Here is a 27,177-nt window from a genome sequence, read left to right as displayed (position 1 = left end):
TTCATCCCTGTTTAGTTTCACATATTTCATTACGGTGTGTCTGTGTGTTGATTTTACATTGCACTCATACAACTGAAGACGCGGCCTTTGGTATATTGATACGTACGCACGTTCTCCAGAGCTGTACTCCACAACAGGGAGACATGAGAAGACAAAATAAACAGATCTACAGGATCAATGCAGTCAAAAAACATAAATAAAGTCAATGTAAAGGACTGAGAATGAGCAAAAATGTTGTGGTCAGGCTTAAATATTAAACAGCATTGGTCTTGAGATCAGGCTTGTGAGTTGGTACGAAATCAGTTCGCTGACAATCAACGATTGAATCCTTAAAAAATAAAATAAATAAAACTGTTTGGAAAAGAAATGCGTGATTTCAGGATTTTTTCTTTCACCATCTAAAAAGGCGTATCACACAAAGTAAAGAGGAACTAAGGCCAATCTGGTGCTAGTCAGTTCTAAAGGTTTTAGACTGAAGTGGGATCAGATCAGGCAGATTTGTGTGACCGGACTAACAGCGCTAACAGCCACAAATAAACCCCATTAGTTACAGATTTTCCAAATAGAGTCCGACTGATACAATTGTTGATCCAATATTCTTTCTTTCAGACACACAGAACTAAAAATATTTCCCTAGCATTTATTGGGGTAATCTGTTCATGTATTTATTTATGCTGTGTTGCCAACATGAAATTCGCAGAGCACCCTCTGGTGGACAAGATATAGAATATCAACATTCATAACGTGGTTGAAGGGTGTTTCTCACATCTCTTCTAAATTTTAATGCATTTATTACAAATGCTGACACCAACTGGCAAATATCCAATATGGCCAAACAGCACATGTTGGGATCGGGCCGTTAACCTCCAAATGACAGAAACCGGCAGTGCAGTGACAGGATTATAACGATGTCATTGAAATCGAAACATACGCATGAGTTTTAATGAGGGACTTGAACATTCTGTGAGTCCTCGCAGTGGACAAGTTGTTTCACAAAAAGGCACCGAGAATTGTGAAGAAAGGTGGCATTTTTCATTTCATGTTATTTTAAATGCACAAAAATCAGCTCGTCTAAAAGCATCCTGTTTGGGAAAAAGGGCAATTTTACTGACGCACAATAAGAAGAAAAATTAAAGGATGAAATGCACCACAAAAAAAAAAAAGACATGCCATTGAAAGGCATTAAAAGTGTTACGGACTTGCAGCAGTGTTTACAATTTTACATGTACAGAGCATGTGTCAATGAACCAATGAGATCGAGGCCGTATCCAGTGTACATAAATATGAGAACCAAAGCAAGGAAACAAACAAAAAGGAAAACAATACAAGTTGTGTATGTGCTGTACACAATTCTGCTTGTGCTCAAAAAACAGAGCCGATATCTCTGGACTTATTTAGTGTGATCGAAACAAAGTATGGGCCAGTAAGTTAAATGGAAAAAAGAATATGGCACCTTAAGGGATTGAAGAGACACGCAGTTGAACATTCAACCAGGTTGAGAACAGAAGAATACATTCATAAAGCAGATAATCAGATCTGGGTGGATGGGCCTTGAAATACATCTCTTCAGTCAGAAACATTGTTTTTTATGCTGTGACCACAGATAAATCTTTTGATTCCTGGATATGAAAGAAGTCAAATATTTACATAGCTTTTCTTTTAAAATAGGTCTGTGCTTTAAAAAAACCCCAAACAACAATAATTTAAAATTCAAGTTCATACATAGACATTCTAAAAAGCATTTTTCTGTGAACCAAATAATGTACAAATTGCTCATGTGCTGAAGACATACTGCAGTTAGTTGAGAGATCAGTACTGTGTGATTAGTGTAAAGTAGGTCTCTGCATTTCGCAGCGTTCTTACACTGAAGAATGAGGCACTGAGGCCATGACTAGGCTACAGGGAATCCAGCACTGTCCACACTCGCAAGGACACTTATAAAAACACTGTCCCAGTTCACCTGCTCGTGTGCTACCCTGTGCTCTATCTTTCCTCACTCCACGTGTTTCAGCTCCATCGTGCAAAACGACAAAGCAGCGTGCGAGGATAACTGGACACGAATAATGAAATGCTTTAAGGGGCTGGGGAGATTCCCCATTCTTGTGGCACTACGTTAAGGTGTGGACATCAGTCACTGAAGCAAAGACAAATTCTGTGTTCGTTCATTGTGTGTCAGTGCTGTGGGGAATATCTGTGAAATGCACACGTTTACTTTTGTAGGCAATCGCTAAAACTTTTATTATGATTAGGTGGACATGAGGAAATTTCACGGTTACTATTGAAAAAACAAAACAAAAGCAACCAGACTTTAACCCCACACAAGGGAAAAAGCAGGTGTGGGTGTTATTTATAACCTTTTTACACTTGTCCAACTGGCCTATGAGAACACCCCCCCACCACCCCTCGTACCTCGAAGGAGTTCACATGAATGTAGTTTCCGAAATGGCTCACGATCACTTGGTTCTCCAGACACAGAGGAAAACGGTACACTTACATATTTGTAAAACAATTCTTGAGTTTAAATCGAGGGGAAGCAGAGTGAGCTTTACCTACTCTGTCGGCTGGCTACACACAGCTGATACACTCGACATTCAGGCAGCAAGGACGCCTTTACATCAAGGCCACGTAAAAAGTTGTGGTGAAACGTTTTATGGTGCGACTTGAATTTAGTTTGGTATATTATTTCTCAATATGTACAGGTTAGAGGAAAATTAGTGTCCACACTGGCATTTTATCAAACTGATTTGTAAACAATTAAAAAAAACAGTTATTTCTTGTAGTGATAGTGTGAGGTACTGCAGAGGTGCGTCTCGATCCGTCCCCAGAAAGCTGTCAACAGAACCTGAAACATAAAAAAGGAATCAAAGCGACCTGTTGGGTAGTTAGAGGTGAAGATTTGTGGCGTCACGGTGGCTACCTCTGCACTACGTCACTAATCTCTTTAATACAGCCGTGTAGGTTATCCAGTACAGTGTTGGACCCCACGCCACCCAACCCCCCACCTCCTGACGACGAGGCTCTCAGTTCCTGCAGGCTGAGCTCCAGCTTCCCCACTGCCTCTCGAAAGGCAAACTTGTTCCTCATCTGAGGGATGCAGTCCACATAACCTGAGCAGTAGTCTAGCAGCTGATGGCCAGCGTCCAGAACCTGGCTGCTGGAGGGGCTTTCGGAGCTGGCGTGGAGTGCGCTGCTCAGGCATTCCGCGCAGTCCAGCAAGGCCTCGCGGCTAACCCGCTCCAAGGGCGCCCTCTCCACTTGCTGCCTAGTTCGCCGCAGTGCCACTTTGGAACCAGCAGACAGTGCTGTGTGCGAGGGGGCAGTGGTGGTCGCCCCATTGGCCATTTTAGTGGGCGTTGCGTTTGTGGTGGCAGAGCAAGAAGAAGAAAAGGAAGAAGCTGGAGGCACTTGCGGTGGTGGCACTGATGGTCTGCCTGTCATCATTCCTCCTGACATTCGCCCTGACCTTTGACCTTTTAATGTGTCCCCATTTACTTCCACGGGCATTCCTCCGACTTGCTCTTCTCCGTCGCCGCTGTAGGAGTGTTGCAGACTGCGCAGAGTAGGGGGAGGCGGCGGCGCACACTTGGGTTTGACGAGGCGTGGCTTGTCTCGGTCTGCTTGGTGCTCAGACAGCAGTTTAAAGCGGTTCCCCTGAGAGTCTAGCCCGACCAGGTGCACGTCACCTGGGCTGTGCTTCAGTGTGGGAGAGATCAGCACTGGGACTTTGTGGTTGTGAGTCGGCCCACCTGCTGCAGCTGATGACATGCTCAAGCCCGAGCACTTGGAGGGAGATGTCCAACTCTGCTGCCTGTCCAGTCCTCCACTCTCCTCTCTACCCTCCCTGACTCGGGACAGGCTGTCCGAATCCCCAACTTCCCCCCCAACCCCCGGTGCCCTCACCCCTACAGCAGTGCCCCGGGGTAGTAGCTTGGCTTTGGGCCTTTCCCTGATCTGTGCAGTCCCCTCATCCATCCTCCTCAGCAGAGTTTCTGACGGTCGTGCAGCCCCGTTCTCTGGCTGAGAGGTTGTTGAGGCAGTCCTCTCCAGAGGCGGTTTAGCACTGCGGTTCCTGGGTAACGTCAGAGCCATGCGCTCCAAATCAGGCAGCCCAGCTGACATTGAGGAGGTAGAATTGGACCTAGGGAAAGGTTTAGGCCCACCAACTATATTTCCACCCTCGTCTGCGGAGCATGTCTTCCCTGTCCGTAGCCCCAGGGTCTTTTTAATGAGTCTAGGGGTAAAAAAGCCAGCCAGCCCACTCCAACTGCTGCCACTTGTCACCTGTGAACCAAAGCCTCCCCCAGAGGGTTTCTGTCCAAAAGCTGCCCCGCAGCAGCGAGACTGTGCCTGGATAGGTTCCCCATGTGAGTGGGAAGGAGACGCAGAGAAGCCCCCTAAACTGTCTGACTGGGGCAGGGGAGGAGGAGCACTGAAATCGGGTGTAGGCTCGTACTTTTTGTGAGGTTGTGTCTCCATCTCCCGGAAGGAACTGCTTCTCTTGGGTGGCATCGGAAGGTTCTGTTGGTGCTGAGAAGACTGTGACGAGGAAGATTTCTTTTTGATAAATGAGCTAAAGAAGCCAGTCTTGCGGTCTCGTGTAAATGTGCCCACATCCTGTGCATCCTCTAAAAGGCTGCTGGGAGATTTATCTCTTGACTGTTGCTTTCTGGGGAGGGCTGGGGAGCTGCCTGATCGGCCGTCCCCTCCGAGCAAAGATGACGCCCAACCTGGAAAGAAAAGAGGAAGAGGAGGAATCACAATCATACAACAGACCGACTGAACTCAGCAGGAGCACAAATATCTGTTAAAAGCTTGCTTAATAGCTTAAAAGAGACATAATGAATAACTGCTTTTTGGCTCGCTCATCTATACATCAATGTCACTCATGTCAGGCAGCTGATGCTGCTGTAATAAGATGAGCTGTTCCCTCATCCTGTATCTCCGCCTTTGGGATTCACAATCTGAGAAAAGCATTCGAAGAAGGTGAACAGACTTGTCTTTGAGCCCGTGCCAGTCAAGGAAAAGCACACAGTAATTCAACGATTCACAAGCTGCTGTTTCAAAAGATAATGAACACACTTCAGGGACTGAACAACAGAAACTGCACAACTTCTCTAACATGGAAAGCTGCTGTATCACTACGCTCAAAGAGGAAGCTGCAATTGTGTTACACTTCTGCTGACCTTTAAATCGGCACAGAACGCCGGGCAGCTTCACCAAACAAGCAGATGAAGTGAAACGAATGAAAGAGGAAGCTGCAAACGCTTTTTCATTACATTTAGAAAACCTGTGATGTGAAGCAGCAGATAGGAAAGCAATAAACCTCAGACACACAGTTCCTTATCTTTAGGAACATCATATACATTTAAAAATAAAACAGAAAGAGGAAACGCTGAGATTCAAGATGTTCATTCAGTGTTTGTGCACCGATTATTTCCTTATGGGCACTTTCACGATACCAGTGACGAACCAAAATGGGGTTTTAGTGGACTTTAGTTTTGCTGTTTATTGTGCAACAAAAACTCATTGACACTTCTTCTTTCTTTATTGGTGAATACACAAGTTCATGGACCAAAGCCCTAAAGACTTATCATAGAAGCACATTTGGTTTTCTTTCAGTTCATTTACACTTAACTTCCTGTGGTTGCTCCACTTAGTTCCTGTATTAGTTAACAGACACAGGTAAACAGAGGCATCAACGCCCTCCCCCCAGCACATGGAAATGATGTTTATTTCAGTGAACCAAAATATTTATTGACACCGTGTTTTAGTGAAGTACGACCACGTCAGGACAAAACTGACAGTCACATAAGGAGGTGAAGAAAAGTACACGCAGGCGAAGGGTTGACAAACCATTTTACACACGAGACAAACACACAAAAACCCAACACAAAGCAAATAAATAAGTAATAACTTAAAATAAGATACAACGTTATGTACATTTAATATTAGTGAGTGAACAGTGAAGTATTGATGTATCATCAAGTATTAATTGGAGGAATAATATTAATGGCACAAATAGACCAGGAGAGAAAATAAACAAAAGCTTATGTTAATCAGATGATGACTGTGTCACAGTGAAGATGCAGTTATTTATTTGAACATAAAGACAGGTTATTGTATTAGAGGAGTTTGAGTGCTGGCGTCTTTTTACTTGAGGATGCTGAAAACATTCGATTTTAATGCAATTAAAAATTACAGCTGTACAGGAAACTTGCAGAGTGAGGCTGTAATGCTGTTAAATCTCAGGCAGGACAACAGTCTGAGGATAACAGACTAAAAACGAGATGTTCTGTGATCGTGAGAGACGAGAACGTCATTTTAACCCCCGTGCACAGAGCGCACTCATTCTGTATGCCTTTTATTATTTTATTGTTGAATATTTATTCGTTTGTGGGGTTTTATGCTTATTTAGTGTGTGCAAGCTTCATGGGTGATTAAAACAAACAAACAAACAAAAAAAAAAAAACACTTAAAAAGTAAGTGCTTATGAAAAATTGATCAGGCAGTTAGACATAAATATGCTGACCAATGAATGCATGCATGCTTTTGCTGCTGGTCAGCCAAATGAATGACAGATGTCAGATGGTGATCGATCAGCTGTCGGGGAAAATGACGGCCATTCTTTTGAGGCGGCGGGCCAGACGTCGCTGCAGCTGACTCTCTGAATCAGTGTCCTCCGACGTACCTGCAGAATCATAAAGTGAGGCACCCGACTGGTTGGTAGCGACATGGGCACGGCTGGCTGTACCTGAGTGACCGTGCGTGCAGTGGTCGGTGCGGCCGTCCAGTCCACCCTCGATGTTTTCCTTGTTTTCTGTGTGCTTGTGGAGTGGGCGAGATTTGGAAGGCAACAGGGGCATATCATGACTGAAAGACTGCAGCGGCCCGCTGTGATCAGAGGATGCTGTCTTACAGAGCTCCTCTGCCACCTCTGCAATGTGCAAAGAAGAAAAAAAGCATTCAGCTGAGAGGCATTTACTACTCTAATCCAGCAAAGTACACGCTGCTCGTTTACTGACCAATTAAACCTGAATATAGGAGAGTGAAAAAAAGATTCCAGTTTGTTAAACTCCTGTTTGCACATGTTCACTTGTTCTTTCTCTACTCTCACATATTTAACTGAATTACCTGAAGCTGTGTTACTAAAGGTCAGTAGGCTAAATAAGACCCAGTTTGCATGATCAGCCAAGTCAGTGCATGTATTTCAGAGTCGCAGTGAAGGTTTAGAGGCTACATGTCATAAGCTGCACGTTCCTGTACCTTCAGAAATGCTCGAGCCGTGAAACATCGTTTCGAAGGCTTGGTGGATCTCTGCAAACGAAGGTCGATCCAACGGGCTCCACTGCCAGCCTGACAGCATGACACAAACACAAAGACGAGAAAGGTTTTATACATGAAAGCAATGAGACAATAGCATTCGACTTCAAATCGGTTATCAAGCCGTCAATCTTTGTTTCTTTGGTTTATTTATACTCTTTTGTATTTCTTGAAAGACGTTATGCAAATTTACACATAATTGCTGTTTCACTTCATTCAAACAAGTACAGACGAGCACTCCCTGCGTGTCTCTGAAATGTGGTGCAGCAACAGGCAGGTAAAAAAAAAAAAAAAACATGCACTCACATGCCCTCATCAGCTCATAAACTTTGGGCGGGCATCCCTCAGGTTGCTCCATGCGATAGCCTTTCTCCAAGAGATCGTAGACCTGAGACAAATCGATACCCGGGTAGGGAGACATGCCATAAGTGGCAATTTCCCAAAGTAGCACTCCAAAAGCTGTCGGAGAAACGAGTTCAGAGGATCAAAGATGAGCACACTGAAAACTAATTCAAGACGGCAAAACGATGCTGGAAAAGCTGCACTGCTCACCCCAGACATCAGACTTGATGGAGAAGGTGTTGTAGGCAAGGCTCTCCGGTGCGGTCCATTTGATGGGGAACTTGGCCCCAGCGTGGGCGGTGTAGGTGTCACCGGTCATCAACCGGCTCAGGCCGAAATCGGCAACCTTCACGACATGATTTTCACCGACCAGGCAGTTCCTTGCTGCGAGATCCCTGAGAAGTAAAGAAAACAACAAAATTGGACATTTAGAAAAAGACAAGTGAAATATTATACAAGTAAAAGAAGCAGCACACACACACACACACACACACACACACACCTTACCTGTGTATAAAGTTCTTTTTCTCCAGATACTCCATGGCAGAGGAGATCTGCGTTGCCATGTATAGCAGCGCAACAGCATTCACCTCATCGCGTTCACACTCTCTCAAGTAGTCCAGTAGGTTGCCATGTGGCATATACTCGGTCACAATGTAGAAAGGAGGCTCTAACGTACACACACCTGCGGGGGACAGAATGGTTTAAAAGACTTACTGAAGGAAACGTGAAAATTACGGAAAATTAAAAGTTATACTCAAAATGAAAAAAGAAAAAAAAAAAGGTTTAGCAGCATTCATAAATACTGACCCAGCAGCTGAACGAGGTTTGGGTGTTTAACCTCTTTCATAACTGCTGCCTCTTTCAAAAACTCCTCTACTTCCATGGTGTCTTCCTGTCATTGCACAAATAGAAACAAAAGAAAACATTTTTGTTAAAATCAGTGGGTTGGACAGAAATGGGAAATGGTGCAGCAACAATAGGCTTAATCACATGTAATACCACTGTCCACCTGCAGGTGGTGGTCTGTGATCATTTTTGGGTCATGCCCTATAATTCACAGCTGCAAATATGAAAATGTGACACTTTACAGCTGCAATCTCAGATACACAAATAGTCAACATGTAGAAATAACTCTACGCACCTTTAGTGTTTTGACAGCCACAGTGAGGTTGTACTTTTTCCACACTCCGACATACACCTCCCCATACTGGCCTCCTCCCAGCTTGTGCTTCATGGTGATGTCTGTGCGCTCCATCTCCCACTTATCATGGATGGGTGACACACCGTACACTGTAGGCTTGTTACATTTGGGTGCAGGGTAGTGCAGCGTGGTGACCAGACCGTCAGGTACAGTGGAGTGGTGATGGACCAGCTCGGCCAGAGTGGCGAAGCGGCTTTCGGATGTTACGTACACCTGATGGGGAGAAAGCATGAAGATGGATAAGGATGAAAAAGAAAGAAGAAAAAGTCAAGAATATGAACAGACCGAGTCTGTCCAGAAAACATCACTCTAGTGAGCCCGTTTAATAATTTAAACCCAATCCTTCTACCTTTCCATCCGTGGCTGTGTTGATCCGGTAGTGGTACACTCTGCCCTCATAGCGCAGAGATATGGACAGCTGTCCGGGGCTGCTCTCGCTTTCTCGCACCAGAAAACTGCCATTGATAAGTGATGAGAGCAGATACTCTGCAGCGCTGCGGGAAACGGGCCCGTGGTACCAGCTATGCTTCTCCAGGCTGTTGACCGGTGTGATGTAGTTGGAGGGAACCCATCCCTGACCGTTTTTAGACCTCACTTCACTCCACTCTCCATTCTGGTTGTAGCCCAGCACACGCAGCTTCTCACCTGAACACAGAAGGAGTGGGTTGTGCAAACATATTAAAAGGTGCCGATTATAACGAAGGAGTAGTCAGCTTATCGGTATCTAGACAATCCTGTTTTAATTGATTTGTTGTCTGTTTTGTTACACAACATGAAAGACAACTAGTTCAAATAGTCACTACATTCCTGTAAGACTTGGATAACAGGTCAAACAGAAAGAAGAGGTTTCATGGGCATGACTCGCCCCTCGGTGAAATTACATCAAAAGCGATGGAACAATAAAAGGGTTGGGTGCACACCATATCTGTCACAGAGGGCCAGGCAAAACTAGGCCTGTACTGACTTGGTGTGTTGTCTCTGTCTGCCTCTGACGTCAGCGCGAGAGAGGGAGCGGAGAGGCTGATGTGCTGGATACTTTAACAGGGAGGCACAACAAAACACTGAAAGGAGCGGTGATCAGACTTGCCAGTGGGACAGAGGTTTAGGAAAAGAAAATAGCTTAGTGTGGAAAAAACGAGGGTAGATGTAGGTTAGGTGTGATTGTAGAAGAAAATAAAAGGAAGAGGATATTAAGGCTATCCATCTTTTACACTCACCCTCCACTAAAACGCCAAGTTTACTCACTAATCCATTAACCTTTCAGCATCTTTCGTCATGATGGACTGTGTTGGTCTGTAGGGGGCATTAAAATAAAGCGAGGGGCTTTGCTGGTGCAATAAAATTGGAAGCAGGAGGTCGAATGGAGAAGCAGATGAAAGTGGACAGAAGTTTATAAAACTCACAAACAAGATTTTGCAAAGCTTATCTTCTATCACAGCTTGCAGGATAGAAACACACAGACTGTTCTGACTCTTTGCTTTGGCAAAACAGGAACATTACTGCAAGACGACCCTGCTGCCTCCTGCACTGCTGCGGTCATTTTTTAAACACAGGCTTAAAGTTGATTGAACATAGTGTTGGGCTATCATTAGTTAGTTTAAACTTTGAGAAATAGCAGATACAATGATTCTGTAACAGGCTGCTCATATTAAGCACTGCAGTCCAATAAACACTTAACTAAAATAGCTGCAGTGTTAGAGCCATATAACATTCAACTAACCAGTGCTACAGGGCTAGCTCATAAAACTAAACACAGTGTACTAGCAATCAGGAGAACTACATTAAACAAAGATGGTTATCCATATCCAGCCCACCAATCCACTGGTCTCCTCTGTGTCTGCCTTGTGTGCCCCTAGGTTTTGTGGGAGTGGAAACACTGACTGTCTTGCTGCCTCACACTGGGAGCCACATGTGCCTGAAGCAGGGCTTTGGTCTGGCCTAGCCTAGTCAGGTCTGGCACAGAGAAGAGACAATGATTAGCCCCAGACATGGCCTGTTAAGACCCCTTCTGTGACCGGCGTCCGCCTGCTGCGCTCGTCCACCTGTTATTATTACAGTCAAGCCGATTTCATATTAACACAACATTAAAGGCCCGCTGGGTGTTTTCCATGCAACAGAGCAAAGAGTGGGACAGACAGCAAGAGAGAAGTGGAGCCTGGGAGCGCACATGTGCATGCATGTGGGCAGGAATCTCAGATTTACTCCATGAGTCAGGGTCTAAACATCATTTCCATCCCAGGCAGCTGCCATGGAAGTCTTAAAACGATGGATAATTAACGCGCTGCCACATTAAACACATTAGACTGGATGGTGACAGAAGCCTGGATGTCTGAAAAATATTACGAGGATATTTTAAGCTTATTGCCCAGGGGAGAACTGGATGAGTGGTTAAGTGCTGCTGAATGAGAGAAAAGAGGTCTGGACTAAAAGTGTGTGCATTAAGAGGCAGAGCGAATAAGATATTTGTAATTATGGCAAAGCATGAGCATCACTGGTGTTTCAGGTATTATTCAGTGTGGAAGCTATAGCACATAAAACCTCAGCTGGTCATGTGTGGGTGTCTGAGGATCAGGTTATTGATGATGTCATGAGATAAGCTCTGTTGACACAGAACATTCCTTTGGAATAACTGGACGACACCTTTCCAGGTGGTGCTAACTTGATCCCTGTGCTCTGTTGCAACATGTGCTGTTTAGAAAGGTGTGGGTATAATGATCAATGATGTGGAAAAAAATCTCAAGCGCTCAGTTGTAACCAGACAACAATGTTTAGCGATGATGCACAGAAAGAATGAAGTTTTTGTGAAACCAGAGGTTGTGGCAGTGAGAGAGTTAGTGAGAAAGTATGAACCATCTAAAGAGGTTATTCAATTTCCCCCCCTCCAAATTCAGACTTGGGTTTACCTTTGGTGATGCTGAGTGTGTTGTCTCCACTAGCAACAAAGTCATAAAGTGCAACAAAGAGGTTAGGGTCGCTCTCGGTCGCGCCCAGAAGGTTCTCCTTGGAGCTCCAGCGCACCGCCTCTGTCAGAGCTTCTGGTAAAAAAGGACAAGCAAAAGAAAAGACATCACATTACTATGATTATCAGAGAGATTTGATTCACACAGGTGAACAACAAGACCACAACTCCACTGCTGGCTGACACCTTCAATGAATTTTGCCAGCTTACAATAGACTTTGACAGAAACTGAGCACAAAAAGCAGCACAGCAGCATTTATTGCGACCCATAAATCCTAAGGTTTTTCCATAATCCTAAGACCCCATCCTGCTGCCCGTCTACCTGTCTTTCGAGGTCGAGTCCCCAGTCTGAAACCTGTGCGGAGTTTATGGCCACTCAAAGCAGCCCACTCATCTTCAAAACTGCTGCTTGCTTGCAGGCACCTCAGAAGCATCACTTCACTCGGCCAACTCTCCTTAACTCACCTATCTCTAGCTACACAAACAGGCCTGCTGTGGGCCAGGTACAATCTGAGATGGGAGTGTCTTTGCATTTGTATTTATGAAGGGAAAAAAAGAGGAGGAGCTATTAAACCAAAGGGAGGGGAAAGCACATAAGGGCTGAATGACATACACACACACACGCACAGAAATGAATACATGCGTAGCTAACACGTACATGCTCTACAGCTGCTCCCAACATTGCTGCATGTCTGGACAGCTGGTTAAAGAGTGGGAGAGGATTGGGAATGAAGCGAAGCAGGATAAAGAAAAGTCACATCAGTACAAGAAACTGAAAACAAACAGAGAAGCTGCTACATGCATGTTTTTGCCATAAAGAGGATGGAAGTCGTGTGCCAAAAGTGATCGAGTAACCCCCGATTGTATAGTTCATCTTTAAACATATACAATGTGCTTGTTAAATAAGAACAACGCCTAATCCATGTAATATGCTTGTAGAATGTTATTTTACATTTTAATTAGTGAGAAAAGCATTGCTTTCTCAAACATACACAGATTGTAACTGAAAGCAATAACCCTCAACTCTGAGTCATATTCAGAGTCAGATGAGTTTATTCTGGAGGCTGTAGTTTCCAAACGTATAGGATTTCACTACTGATTTATGTTTATAAACAAAACAATACAAAACCCCAAAATGATGGCAGCAGAATAAATGGAAGTGATATAACACATGATGTCACCTCTCGCTACCACATACATGTACAGGCAAATGTTTAACAAAGGAACTAGCTGATTCATAGCAGATTTCCTCCTCTGGGATCAGCGTCACTAAAGTCACTTTGACTGTCAAACCAGACTGTCCTGTTAAACCATCGTTTGAACCGACTCGGTGTTGGCACTTAGAGGTTGTTTTGAACTACTTACTGAAACAGACCATCCTGCCATGCAACAGCACTGCCACTGAGACCACAGACATGCAGGTTATGTTCAAGATGACACAACACGCACCATCTACTGTCCAATCATCACCATAGCGTCATGATTCCTGGAAGATCCCAGTCAACCTCATTATACAGGAAGTACAAAAGGGACTCAAGTTTTTAAGAGACCATCTAAATTCTTGCCTGATGCGTCTGATGCAACAATGATAAATTCCTACGAGTAACAGATTTGCTCTTTATTTCTAATATCAGCAGTCTGCAAAACTAACAAAAACACAACTGCTGTCATGCTACAAACACAAAACCTAGAATAAAAAACATGATATTGGCTGTAAAACTGAACTCTAACAACAGCAAATGGGAGAACAATCACAGACAGCCCAGACGTTCACAATTCTTTTGGTAGACGAGGTTCTGATGAAAAACTATGTTTTAATTAAGCCTGAGAGATTAAAAGCTTTATCTAGTTAAACCATGTTAAAACACTGCGTTTCCACCAGAGCAGTCCAGTCAAATTTAAAACACTGAGTGGCAATTATGTTTTAATCACAGACACACAAAGCTGGCAGAAACTCATCAAGAAATGATCCTTTTCCCCCCTTTCTTAGCCTTCATAATTTGGCAGGTACACAGTCTACATGGGAAAAGCTCTCTGCTTTCATAGCAAAGGCTGTAAACACAACTGAAACCTTGTCTCAAACAATGCAGCTGTATATTGTCTGTTCTTTCCAGTATCTATATTCAACACTTGCCCACCTTTGTTCCGGACCAGCATGCACTGCAACGCAGCACTAGCTGTGACCTGACTCAGCCACAGTTCCCAGTACATCTTCTGCTTTGGGTTGGATGGCAAAAAGCCTCAGTATCCACAAAAACGCAGTTTCTCTTCATTCACTGTGACTCCAAACTGTTTTTAAAAAAACATCCAACTGTGTCTCAGACAATGGAGACTGAGGAGCACATTACTCTGGCAAAAAAAAAAATGACTGAGGAGCTCAGGACAGTTCTCCAAGTCATCGCCTTCACTGTGGAGTACGAAGATTGTACACACAGCAATTGGAGAGCGAGAGAGAGACACAAAGGCATCTCCAGCCAAATTATTTACCGATGTAGTCTTTGACTTAAGCCACGCCGACTTCTGTTATTACCGTAGTGAATACCAGCCTCCTGCTGAAATCTACCCACTAGCTTTGATGTGGCCTAAGGGAGTCAAGATTTCCAGAGTCCATCTGGAGAACACAGACACCCATGACTGATGTTTGGAGCCTGAACCCACTCTGAAAGACGGCAAAAAGCGGCAGAGAGAGAGAGAGAGTGAGCGCAAAAAAGACATGTGGTTGGGGGCCATGCATATACAGAGGTTTGGGGGTAGGGCAGGGTATATGGCAGTGAGGAAGGACGTGTCCATGTGTGCGAGTATGTGTGCTTGGGGAGTGTGTGAGAGCTGTGGCCAACAGCAGATGGCCGGTCTTGTTCCTCTAGGGGGGAGAGGTCCTATTGACCCACACTTTTCTTCTGATGCATGTGCATAAACGATCATGGCTGCAACTGCTGTAGTCAGGCTAAGCCAACTGTCAGAGCTGCTCCTCTTACATATCTATGTATCAGATTGCGCTTCCCAGGAATGTCTAAATGAAAAAGGGACACAATGCCATTTGTCAAAAGGTCTCAATCTGAGAAATCTCAATTCTAGTTACAAGCGAAAGAAACTCCATCACTAATTATTCCAAGGCCTCAACCCGATCACATTAAATGATGAAATACTTCAGTCAGGCAAAATGCTCTTGGCCTCGTATGCTGAAATGTTTGACTGAGCGAGCAGTTGGCCAGCGCGGGGTACGTCGTGTGCCCGTCCGGGTGCCTCAGTGAGTGCGTCTGCTGTGATGTGCAACACATGTGCGCACTGAAGAAACTATGGCTTTGTGCTGAATGCAGGAGAGCGGGTGTTTGTGTCTGTGGGGTATACCAAGCCTGCACCCCAAGACAGCTGCGACAGAGGTGACCCTTGTACCAGGAGCACACATACTCACATATCAGCGATGACACCCTTCCCCTGGATGCCTCAACAGCTGTTTGAATGTTTGCGCCTACAAGTGTCTATAAAGAGGTCACTTTACCAGCCAAGCACCTTGTGGGGAGTAGTAAACAACACAGTAATATCTTCTGCACACCCTAATCAAAAACAATGCTGATTGTATCTTAAGCCCGTGACCAGTGAGGTCAGGTGGTATTTTCAGCTGCTGCAAAACAAAACATGGCAGCATGACATCCAGGAATAACTCTGCAAAGCACACAGTGACGACGGTGTGATGATAAACGGCTGGCTGAATGCCGGAAGTGTGAACAAAACCCTCATACAATACTGCGGATGAGACCCGCTTACACAAGACGTTATGTGAGCCTGACAAGCCTGATCAGATCCTGCACTGTATTCACTCCATAATCCTGGAAATGACAGACCTGGGGGCTGAAATGCATGCTATAACCTGGCACCACCAGTTATCCTTTCATATTCAATGACGATTATCCAGTTTTTCATAATTCAACCTCATAAATCTCTCAAGAGTTTATGATGTTTTTCAGAATTAGAGGAGACTTTCTAAGACATTCATGGAGAGTTTGAAGTCAAGAAAAAGCCTTTCACAAATGTCCTGGACATGTGGCTTTACATTCTGTACAGCACATTACGATGTCTACCTTTAAACATCTGGATCAAATAGGAAATCCACAACATGTCTGATGCTGTTTAATTGTACGAGTTTTAAGCAAAATTTAGAACACTCGAATTGTCTCAGATGTGCACCGCTAAGCTGAATTTTTATTGACATTACCATTCAGATGAGAAACTCAGATAATAAACATGTCAGCTCCCTAGTACAGTGTGACTAGATCACTGTCCAGTGGATATACAGTCAGCAGGAGGAAGGCATGGGCCCTACCAGCACTCCTATCCTAAAGGTCTTGCTACACAGCAGAAAGCACGTCTACAGTACTTTGTCTCACTCTACAGTAACTCTATGGAAAACGAGTTCACAATTTTAAACATTGGTTTGTTATTTAGGTTTAGATCGTCTGCTTCTGGTTTCGGACTTCTAACTGACAAAACAAGAAAGTGCCTGAGGAAACTATTAGTAACTGATAAAACAACTACTTGGCACATTTGTAACATGAAGCCAAGGACACGAAATACTGCTCACACTGTGTACTGGCTACACTATGTAATAAAGAAACTAGGGATGGGCGATATAAACGATATACGATAGAAACGATATAAATTTGGCCAACGATAGAGATTTTGACTATGCCGCTCTATCGCGATAGCGCATGTTGATGACGTCATCAAGCTGCGCCTGTTTTGGTCGAAAGCATCGCAGCGGCTACAACCATTATCATCTGCTAATTATGCTGGGCGACAATCATAGCAAAGAGATGAAGCACTGTTGAAATATGGGGAAAGCCAAAAACTGCACTTCCTCCACTTCCGTAACATTGATTCATTAATGTTGAATTCTTTCTCTATTCCCATGTTGTTGCAGTATATTAATGACTAACCTGTATTGTGGATGAATAATCTCAGTTGTTCTCCTGACTGAAGTTTTCCCCGTGTATAGCATCCTACTATGCGATTGCATTTGTCCCTGACCACCAGAATCCATCACGTTAACTTTTATCGAGTGGAAAAAAAGTTGGCGTTCATCCTCCAGCTTCACTGTGCTAATGTTATGCTAACATAGCTGTGTCACTAGCAATCATGTAGCACCACGTTATATACCAGGTAGTCCAACTTCAGTAACCCTGCAAACACCACTGCTGTTTAGTTGTCTGTCTTTATTTATGTTGGAAGTGGCAGCAGAGCTGTACGTTTGAATTAGTTTCAAAAATCTCTCAGTCAGAACATGGTATGAAATGTTTAGGTGGAAGCTAGCGAGCTAACTTCCTGCTAACTTCTAACTCCGTTAAATTTAATAAATTCTGTTTTCATGGATGCCTGGATGTTAAACTTAATTGTTACACCTGATAAAGCAGCAACGCTGATGATTTTATTAAAGATGAAAGAATTTAGACCGTTTTTAACTCTCAGTGTTCGTTTGAATTTGGGACCTGAAGAAGACGGAGTTTTGGACCCAGATTACTCCGCGAAGCTCCTCACTACGGCAGCCTTAATGCTCTGACAATCCATCAAGCAGTGCATCTTACTAAAGTTGTACTAAAACATTTTTTAACAGATTTCTGCAGCCAAAATCGGTTCGAGGTCAGTAAGCACAACCAGAATTCATACATAAGGCACATTCTCGATTTTTGAGACAATTAAAGGATTTTAAGTGTGCCTTATAGTGTGGAAAATACGTTATACAGAAGAAAAGAATATATCGCGATATATATCGTTACCGCACGTGCTTCAAATTATACCGCGATATGGATTTTAGGCCATATCGCCCTGCCCTAAAAGAAACATCCTTCAAGTAACATAGTTTTGAATAAAATAACAATTTAGACTTGAAGTGGTTTCAAATGAAATTGATGGAATACGTTTTTTTAAATTCATGTATTTCAGTAACAAAAATATTTAAATCACCATTGATCCATACATTATATGGAAACAGTCACTGTTAAATGAATTTTGAGGTCGTAACCAAGTGTGTAAAGCAAGGAGCCTTTGCTTTACTTTAGATACCTAGAGCTTTATGCAATTTCTTGGTATTTTTGGCCACATGGCAAACAATTTATTTAATGCTTTAGTACATTACACACTACTTAAAAAGTGCTGTTTGAACCCCCCCCCAAAAAAATCTGAATACTGAAAAAATATAAAAGAATAGTCAAACATTATGTAAGTAAATTAATCTGTTTTTGAGACATCAACAACACTATGAGAAATCCATCTGTACTTTGTGGAACAGTCAACAGTATCCACAGAAATGGGAGAGAATCAGTTGCTGTTCATGTGGACAAGACAAAGGACAATAGCCTCATTAATGACATATCACGTGTGTGTGTGTGTGTGTGTGTGTTGGCTCAGGAATGAATTCCCTGAAATGCCCTTGCACTTGAAATTGATAAAATGGAAACATGGAGCTTCTGCTTGCTGAAACAGTTGATCAGTCCATCAGCTATGGCTCCATTGCTGACATATACGCCTAACAATCACATACATGATGCATCTATGCTCTTATGCATACAGCTCATTCTTGTGATTACCGGCAGAGTTACATCACCCTCAATGGTGTTGCAAACCCCTCTGAGTAAACACTAACACATGCACTTACAGGCCCCTGTTGCAAGCGCCTCTCGTCTATTCATCCATTACATGCCCATGTAGAGCGCCATGGCTACATCAAACACACCAATAAGGGAGTGGAACATCAGGACAGGCCTAAGTTGGATCATTCAGGAATGGAGCCTTAATTGATGCCTCGACCAGTCTTTCGCGTTATGGGTTAATAATGAGTTGTAAATGGTAAATGGACTGGTTCTTATATAGCGTTTTCTAGTCTTCTGAGCACTCAAAGCACTTTATACAACTTGTGCATTCACTTGTGCACAAGCACATTTTTCTAAGTGCTTTCTAGCTAACATTCACACATCGGAGAGCAATTTGGGGTCAGTATCTTGCCCAAGGATAATTGGCATACAGACTAGGGGAAGCCAGGAATCGAACCACCAACCTTCCGATCAGTAGATGACCTGCTCTCACGCTTGAGCTACAGTCACCCCAGTATGAGTGCTTCCCTCTAGGTGTGCTGGCAACAGTGCTAATTGCTACTGTAATGTGACAGCAGGGAAGAAGAGGGCCATATGATGCTAAACTGACCAGTCATCACCAATCGATGCTCATTACACTAAAAGAAATGCATATTATTACACAAAATAATCCCTCAGACTGCAGGGATTAAAATATTAATTTCTTACATATGCAGATGAACAAAACTTCAGACCAAGGTGTTTATTTTGACAGCGTCCTACAGGTAAAGAGGTGTAACCACCAGGACAGAACTTTCCAAAGCCTGAGGGTACACTCTCCTCGCTACTGTTGCTCTGTTTGTCTTCAGTTTTTGCAGCGAGTGTTTACAAAAGGACCCGGTGACTAATCTTCATGTCTGAACAGCTAATCGGTGTATGGTGTGGTTAAGCTGTGCTAGGGTGTGGGTTTAATCTGCTTTACCCTGAGTCATTTTAAAGAAACAACTGGAGCGCAAAAAAAAAAAAAAAAAAAGGGGGGGGGGGGGGGGAATATCACATTATATGCATATTCACAATATAGTGGAAATGCCCCTGGCTGCAAAACTGACCCACTAGAGCGTTTAAATTTAATGTAAATGCCCTGTCAGCTTACTGCTTGATTAGATTGTTTCTCTACTTGGTTTAAACATAATCTAATTATCTATTTAATATTATTTACTGCAGTATAATTATATAAAATTAAGCCTACAATCCTTAACAGATCAAATCTCTGAGAGCAATGTTTACAAAACCTCTTGCACTTCTGAACTCTTAGAGTAATCAAATGTATCACACAGGATATTGGAGCACAGCAGTGCCATGAGGCACACAGGCCGGTCAGCTGGTGGGCAACTATGCTTAAAGAGAAGGACGCACCTCATAATCCGCAGTAAGAGCTTCACCACATTACACCTTCACTAGCAAGGATGGAAAGGACGAAAGAGTGTACGAGCACATAAATACAAGTGTGCAACTGCTTACAGTAAGCATGTGCAAGTGCGTATTTCTAGCCAAGTCTCCAGCCTGCAGCTGAGGAGATAAGCAGCAACGATAATGCCAGCAGTAGGGGGCTCATTCTAAGAAGCGATGATAATGCCAGCAGCAGAGGACTAAGCGAATCAGCGTTTAAGGGGTTTGGCTCGTAAGCCATATCCAGTGCTACACTATTGCAGTTTAACAGTGAAAACTGATTTCACTGGGAGCCACTTCAACAATTTGGTTAGATCGTCCTACAAAGTTTAAAACATTTGGTGTTTTTAAGCTGACAGATGAGGGAGATGACTTTACCATCTGCACAGCCAATCACTCGCTGTTCTGATTAATCCTCACCCTTTAATGATAAAAGCCACAGAGAGTTGAGGCCAAGGAATAAAAACTAGGATTGCGGTTTTGGGAACTACAACACCAACTGGTAGCAGATGCAAAGGCTTAAGGCTGCAACTGGGAGTTGAAGAGCGAGCAAACCAAAGACTTTGGGGAAAAGGCAGCTCTTTTTTTAATCTCTACTTTGTTATTTCTTCTGTTTTATCAAATGTCATAGCTGACACTCAGTTAACTGAATTCTTTCCTGCATGGTAACATTTGTTCATCGCAAAGCACTAACATTTAACAGACATTTTACTCTTCTAAGACTGATTTGGGATCGAGGCCCGTCTCCACATCCAGGATTCAGCAGAAGTTTGGGCTAGGAGCAAATTATCGGTCTGCTTGACCGAGAGGTTTCAGTCGTTTGCAGTACAGAGCAGCTTTGGCATGAGGAGAACACAGACCAATATAAATTATTTAACACACAACCATTAGAGTGCACAACGGTGCATTTAATCTTCAGGCATAAGTCATATTTATCAGTGTTAAAATTATCTGCACAGAAAGACTTTGCTTCTGTGCAGCACCCACTGTATTGCACTTAATACAATCAGACTCATCGGTTTTACCCAAATTTCTCACCCAGAGGAGGTGTGGTCATGGCTCCTCCTAGTGGTTAATGGGAGTCATTAGGACTTCTTTTATCAACATATTATCTTTACTCCAAGATATTATCTCAGAAAGGGAATTCAAATCCTCCCCATAGCCACTGAGGTGTGTGAAACAGCCATCTCAGGATACTTCACTGGCTGCTGCAAGACTTATCCTGGTTGTTGGGAGTTTTAGCACATAGAGTCCACAGAAAAGCAGATCTGCCTCTAATCTAATTTCACCCGTGATGCAAATCAGCTTACGTCCTTGAATCCTGGATCCAGAAATCTCACATCTCCTCTGGGCAGATTTACCAGTACTGTATTGTAGATAGAGCTGGCTCCATGTGCATCATCAGTACTACAGTTTAAGAGGGAAAAAAAAAAAAGAAAAAAAAAAATCCAATCTACTGATCTGTCCCAGTTTCTCTGATCTGTTTAGAGTAAAAATAGATCAGACTGTTATTTTGTTGAATTTATAAACCTTTCAGAAGGACTGTGGGTTTTCTTTACACCTTTAAATGTAGGTTATCTTATATAAAGGTGTTGCGAAGGGTGACAAACTGCAGCACAACCTTGAATCAGAAATTCTATTCACAGTTTATCAGCACATTCGCTCTTCTACAAGAGCACAGGACACTCCCCTCACTGCAGTGTATCAGATGAACCCACTGCAGACATGACATCTCTGAACTCCTGACAGTGCTGAAGAGGGAGACCATCAATATGTTGCAGCCACTGATTCACCAATACTGCAACTGAACCAATAACCCAGAGAGGCGACTGTTTGACCAGCTTTCTTTGCATCAGCACAGAGGCAGTCTGCTCCTCGTTCAGCTGAGCGTTTTTAAAGCCGGCTTGTCTTTCTCCCAGGGTTTTATTTGTAGACAATGATGCCACATTAGAATTGAACTGAGGAAACCTTCAGCAGGGAACAAGGGCAGAGTCACCTTTTTTTAAATTCACTAAAGAGAAAGCCTGCCCAAAGCTGCAATTTACAGATGTCTCAGAGCGAAAACAGAGTCCTTGAGCCAAGCATATCAACAGCCAATTTACACCAACAGCCCCGGCCTCATTTGTCACCCTAAAACGACAAATGTGGCATACTGATAAAAACTCTAGAAAGCATGTGCTCGTGTAATACCCTCTGACACGAGAAAGACAGGCAGCAACACAGAAGCATGAGTTCAGCAGACAAACATGCATTCCTCATAGACTGGCACCTTTCAATTACATCTCAAGAAGGCATCATTAAACCCAAGAAGTATGCTAGTCTGTTATAAAGTATAACGTTTGTTATGTAGAAGCAGGATTAATGCAACTTGTAGCTTTCAGTGGTGTCAACAGCCATAATCCCACAGATGTGTAACCGGTATGCATACATTTAAAAAACTTTTTTCAATTAGTTAAAAAAATAAAAATCTGTATTTTAGGATTTTTAAACGGTTGTGTTTACGATGTTTTTGGATGCATACTCTCACTAATGCTGTGATGGAAATACATATTAAAGCTGATAATTGGGGTTAATGTCAGTGGATACAGGGTCACTGCCTAGTCAAACTTTGTGATGCTTAATTGCCGCCCTGTCCTTTTTTGTGCGTTAGCAAGCAAATAAGCAGCTGAGAAATCACCAAACGTGTCATTTTAGATATTTTTGAATACTGAAAACATCCTAAACATTTAGGACTTTTTGAGAGTCTGCATAAGTTAGTACTGCTAACATTATGCTGTAGACCTTGAACTATGGAGGCCTACATTTATGACATCTGCCCATATCCACTAACAGTGCTAAGCGCTCCTTCAGCTGTTCGACACTTAAATACATATCTCAGGAGTGCAATGACTGCTGACACTCTTAGTGGACGTGCACCGACTGGAACTGATGCTGAGGCTGTTGTGTTGGAGTAAAACAACAAAGCGATGGAGAACAAACTTCCAATCTGGGAATTGAGGGTAAACACACATTCCTCTGGGGTATATCCAGTATAGATGTTGGCTGTTGGGCTAATGTGTCTGCTGCTAGGCTAATCAGACTTCTATAGGGGTGTGTAGGTCAGTCAGTAAACTTTCAGATGCCCTCTCTTGTGGTCTCCACGCTGTAGGAGATAGCACACCATGTTACTACCCGCCATGAGTCCTGCTGGTGCGACTGGCAAGCCATACATAAACATTACAGTACTGTGCAAAAAATCTTACACCTGCCATTTTTACATTATCCTATGAAAATAGCAAAGCGGATACACTGGTTTATTGAAACCTACAAATATACATGGAAATGTGATATATGTCAACAACAGATTTTATACAGTTCCAACAACCTTAAGAGTCAGTATTTCATATGACCACCTTTATTCTTCAACACAACTTGAAGTCTGTTATGCAAGCGTTCCTGTAATTACTTTAAGCAGCTTTCAGGAATAGTTTTGCTGGCTTCTTGAAGGATATTCAAACCTATTCTTTGAATGCTGGCTCACTTTTGCTCAGTTCTTTGTAAACACGATCCCACAATGCTTCAGTAATGTTGTGGTCTGCGCTCTGAGGAGGCCAATCCATGACTGATAGTGTTTCCTGATAGTGTGTTTTTCTAACCAGGTGTGCTTTTATTGCACTGGCAGTGTGTTTGAGTACACTGTTATGCTAAATAATGAAGGTCTTACCAGTCAGATGCTTTCTAGATGGGGTTTGATAAACCATGCAGTACTGACTGTAACCCCCCCTCCCCGACCACCACATCCACACCATGTTAAGATATCCCAACAGTTCTTTAGGAATCACCTTGTTGGTGCAAAAATGCAATTTTATGTCTGTCAAACTGTTTTATCATTGGCATTTTTCATAGACTCAACTACAGAAACGGGGTTGTTTTTACAACAGGCTGCTAAAACATACAATTTAAAATTGGTTCTTTATTAAAGAACAAGTTATTTCTTATGTGTACCTATGGGTTAGGCACCTCGTATTCCTGAATGACTCATAGCACAGTGTTAAGCAGCTTTACAAACAAAAACCTCTCTCTCTAAATTCTTAAGACTGTACTGAATATGAGTGACAAGGCAGCCAACTTCCAAAGAAAAGTTCTGAAGGAAAAAAAACCTTCAGAAGGCCTGGAGCACTATTGCTCAACAACACTTAAAACAAAAACAAAAAAACCCATAAATGACAAGAACATCTGGCTGCTTGGAAACGAAATATAAATAAATTAAGCCTGACTCAAGTTTTTTGCACATTACTGTACATCAAAGAGTAATTTTGCAAAAAAGCAAAACCTCACCTACTTGGTTGACTCACACAATATATTTACATTTCATTTTGCTGCAATGGAACCGGACTTTTCCCACATAGGATCAATCAAACGCATCTCAACTTTGACGTCCAAGTGAACAGATAAGCAATCTCAAACTATATAACTGACTTAAAATGTATTTGTTTTCTCACAAAATAATGATAAACAATATGAGCTGAAGGAGCTTCCATACCTCACAAAACATTATGCAAAAACAAGAAGTTGCTTTGTGGCTTTTGGTCATACTAAAACTGCAACAGTGACACAAATTGCAGCTTTTAAAGAGCAAATATATTGGATTTGCTAATGCTATTAACAAACTAGCAACCACTTTTGTTTTAGCCTAAACAATGAGATATTACTTCCTAATAATCAAAAGAGCTTCCTTTAAAATGTAAGATAATGCTGTATCATTATTGCATGAATAGACTACCAGCAAAGAGGCAGTTTTATATTCAGTGAAAGACTGAGAGCACAGTTCCAAGCTTCCTCACTTAAGAGTCTTTGTTCTATTATTGTGTGCTTTGAAGAGTAGCAGTCTCTCTGCAGAGTGGCTGTGTGACTGCATCCTGGATGCTATAAAAAGGCTACTCCTGCCCCGACACTGGAGAAAACAGAACAGTGCCGACAGTGAGCGGTGTTGCACTTAGTGGGTCTGCCTGTCTGTGTATGCACTTCAAGCTGAGGACTGTTACTTTTGAGATGTGAGAGCCAGGAACTAAAAATGCTTTCCATTCCCAAAAGGTTGCACCTTCCATGTGTCCTTGCTCACTGCAGTGATGGGAGGGCGTTTGGTCTGGGACATCAGTGGAAAAAACTAGGCGAGTTATGCCAGCAGTTTTACATATATGCGGCATGTGTGACGTAACAATTCATTCAAGGGCACATACGAATGAGAAACCAAGACAGCAGCATGTACACATCAAACTTTTGACCGAGTTTACGCTCAGTGCTCAATCAAGATGTGTGAGCAAACAATTAGGAGAAACTCTTTGCAAATAAAATGCATTATAATGAATATGAGATCATGCAAACCTAATGGATATGATATAGCCTCCATTACTTATAACCCCAGAAGTCTCATTAAGCAACCAGCTGAGAGGGCTTTGAGGAAGAAGGCGCGCCGACTCTCCATGACTCAAAAGAGAAAGATACTGAAGATCTGCAAGCAGATATCAACTTGAATACACTGCTTTGAAGCTGAAACACGGGTAGCACCTCCTCTGTTTTTTGTGGGGCCCAAACCCACATTGCTTTTTTTTTTTTTTTTTTTAAATCATGAGTTACCTTATGTATTATCTGATCTTGAGGACAGACATGACAAAAACAGTATAACAAGAAAGGAATAGCTTTAAACCTTGATGTTTCCTCGGTGTCAACATATAATCACAGAAGGTCACTTAAATAATTGACACGTTTCCCATTAGATCAATCTGAGCAGTCATCTTGCTGAGCCTGTTGTAACAGTAGACAGAGGATAGAAGCGAGCATGTGAAACCCACTAGGTGCTGTAATGTGAGCCTGAGGTGGTTTCTATTGTGAGTTAATGGAGTGGAATTGTTAGTCAACCACTGGAGGCAAGAATCAGTGTTTCCAAACCGGGTATCACATAGAGGGGCCTTGGAGGAAACAAGTTAACCTCTGGGTATGACCCCTTGAATCGAGCACAGAAGACTCTTCCTCTCTTTAGGAACAGTACACCTCTTTTCGGATCATTTGGTGACATGCATCACATTCATACGCCCCAACAAAGTGATGACTTGGTGTGAAATCACGGCAATCTTGTTACCACTATTCAGTAAATAACTGGCTTCTGTGTGCATACACAAACAATAGCGAAATTAACACACAGTAAAATGGATGAGGCATGGAAAGCTAATGTTGGATGGCATGGCTATTTCCGCTAACGCGTCGTTGTCAAATAGCATGGAGTCGATTAGCGAATCAGCAGAAAAGAAAAAAAATGCTAATCAAATTTTATCTCCGCTTGTATGTTGACAACTACTTATTTCTCTTTACCTGAATGCTGCGTGAATATATTGATGCCTGGATCGGGCACATTGACTGGAGCTGTCCTGCCTGGCGGTGTCCCGGTGCTACTGCCGGGTTCCCGGGGTCTCCTCCCGACGCCGCTCCCCCGGTTCCCCTTCCCTTGGTGTGGTTGGGGCGCGTGGGGCTGTGGTGGCTGGAGCCCGGTCGATGTACCCTCACCGACTCGGCCAACCTGCTGTCCCATCCCGGTAGTTTGGCGTGAGGACGAAGCAAGCAAACCCCCCTGCGCGCGTCTGGTTCACATTCCCCCAAAGCTGGAGCGGCCTGGCCCGAATACTCTTCCTCAATCCCTTCCCCGCCGTTCTTTCAGTGGGCTAAAGTAAAACTAGCCCGTGTTAGCTCGCCTAGCTAGCCCGTTAGCTAACGTTAGCTGCTATCAGTGAAACCCACCCACCCTGCCTTTAACAATAAAATCCCAACCCCGGCGTGTGACAGCGACTGCCTCTAATTCCTTGCTCCGGGTGGCATCCGAGTAGTAATAAAAGACACCCGGTTGGCTATATTCGGTCAAATTGAAGCTAGTTAGAATCGTTTTGCCGTTGTGCGGCCGCTGCGCGCCCCCTCTGACGCCGCCATCTTTACCGCAGAATAGAAGATGTGTGTTGCACAAGGCGGGGGGTTCGCCTGGATCCACTATCCACTGTCAGCGTGATCCTCCACCTCCAACCTGGTCCCAACAGTTCCCCTGCACCCGCACCTACACCGCCGGAGGGGACATGTAGAAAAACTAAAAAGTTTAGAAGTTCTTCCCCACTTTTAAAAGAATGTGATTACCAAGTTTAATTAACATATGACTAAGATGATATAGTCGATGTACTCATCAATATTAAACGGATATATTTCCTTTATTAAAAAAATACAGCTCAAACATCTGAAGTCAATACACGTATAACAGCATACCTTTTCATATATTCTTCAGATTTCAAGAGGTTATTTAAACGTAGACACCTGTATTTGAA

The 27,177-nt window shown here is 43.1% G+C and overlaps 1 protein-coding gene across 4 annotated transcripts; it reads right to left on the bottom strand.

The window, feature by feature from the left end:
• Positions 1 to 56: 56 nt before the first annotated feature.
• Positions 57 to 26,906, bottom strand: abl2 (c-abl oncogene 2, non-receptor tyrosine kinase). 4 transcript variants are annotated; one of them, XM_040052853.1, is made up of 11 exons: positions 26,186 to 26,906; positions 11,770 to 11,901; positions 9,216 to 9,511; positions 8,807 to 9,079; positions 8,473 to 8,557; positions 8,170 to 8,347; positions 7,873 to 8,057; positions 7,627 to 7,779; positions 7,264 to 7,353; positions 6,752 to 6,934; positions 57 to 4,727 (listed from the first exon to the last, which is right to left on the bottom strand). In XM_040052853.1, the coding sequence occupies exons 1-11, from the start codon at positions 26,400 to 26,402 to the stop codon at positions 2,914 to 2,916; spliced, it is 3,606 nt and encodes a 1,201-aa protein (XP_039908787.1). In that variant the 5' UTR covers positions 26,403 to 26,906; the 3' UTR covers positions 57 to 2,913. The 4 variants fall into 4 exon arrangements, with proteins under 4 accessions (XP_039908787.1, XP_039908788.1, XP_039908790.1 ...); XM_040052854.1 differs by having other exon boundaries at positions 11,770 to 11,898; XM_040052856.1 differs by lacking the exon at positions 26,186 to 26,906 and adding an exon at positions 12,148 to 12,712 and having other exon boundaries at positions 744 to 4,727; positions 11,770 to 11,898.
• Between the last annotated feature and the right edge of the window lie 271 nt (positions 26,907 to 27,177).

This window comes from Simochromis diagramma, unplaced genomic scaffold (genome assembly GCF_900408965.1).
Source record: "Simochromis diagramma unplaced genomic scaffold, fSimDia1.1 OVJJ01000419.1, whole genome shotgun sequence".
NCBI classification, from domain to species: domain Eukaryota; kingdom Metazoa; phylum Chordata; class Actinopteri; order Cichliformes; family Cichlidae; genus Simochromis; species Simochromis diagramma.
This window is presented reverse-complemented; position numbering and strand designations above follow the sequence as displayed.

Excerpts from the sequence above, each read along its gene's own strand:
- abl2 (XM_040052853.1), bottom strand. The coding sequence starts at position 26,402 with ATGGGACAGCAGGTTGGCCGAGTCGGTGAGGGTACATCGACCGGGCTC. Across the intron at positions 9,512-11,769 it reads CACACTCAGCATCACCAAAG|GTGAGAAGCTGCGTGTGCTG; the intron begins GTAAACCCAAGT and ends TTCTGTGTTCAG. Across the intron at positions 7,354-7,626 it reads TTATGAGCTGATGAGGGCAT|GCTGGCAGTGGAGCCCGTTG; the intron begins GTGAGTGCATGT and ends TCATGCTGTCAG.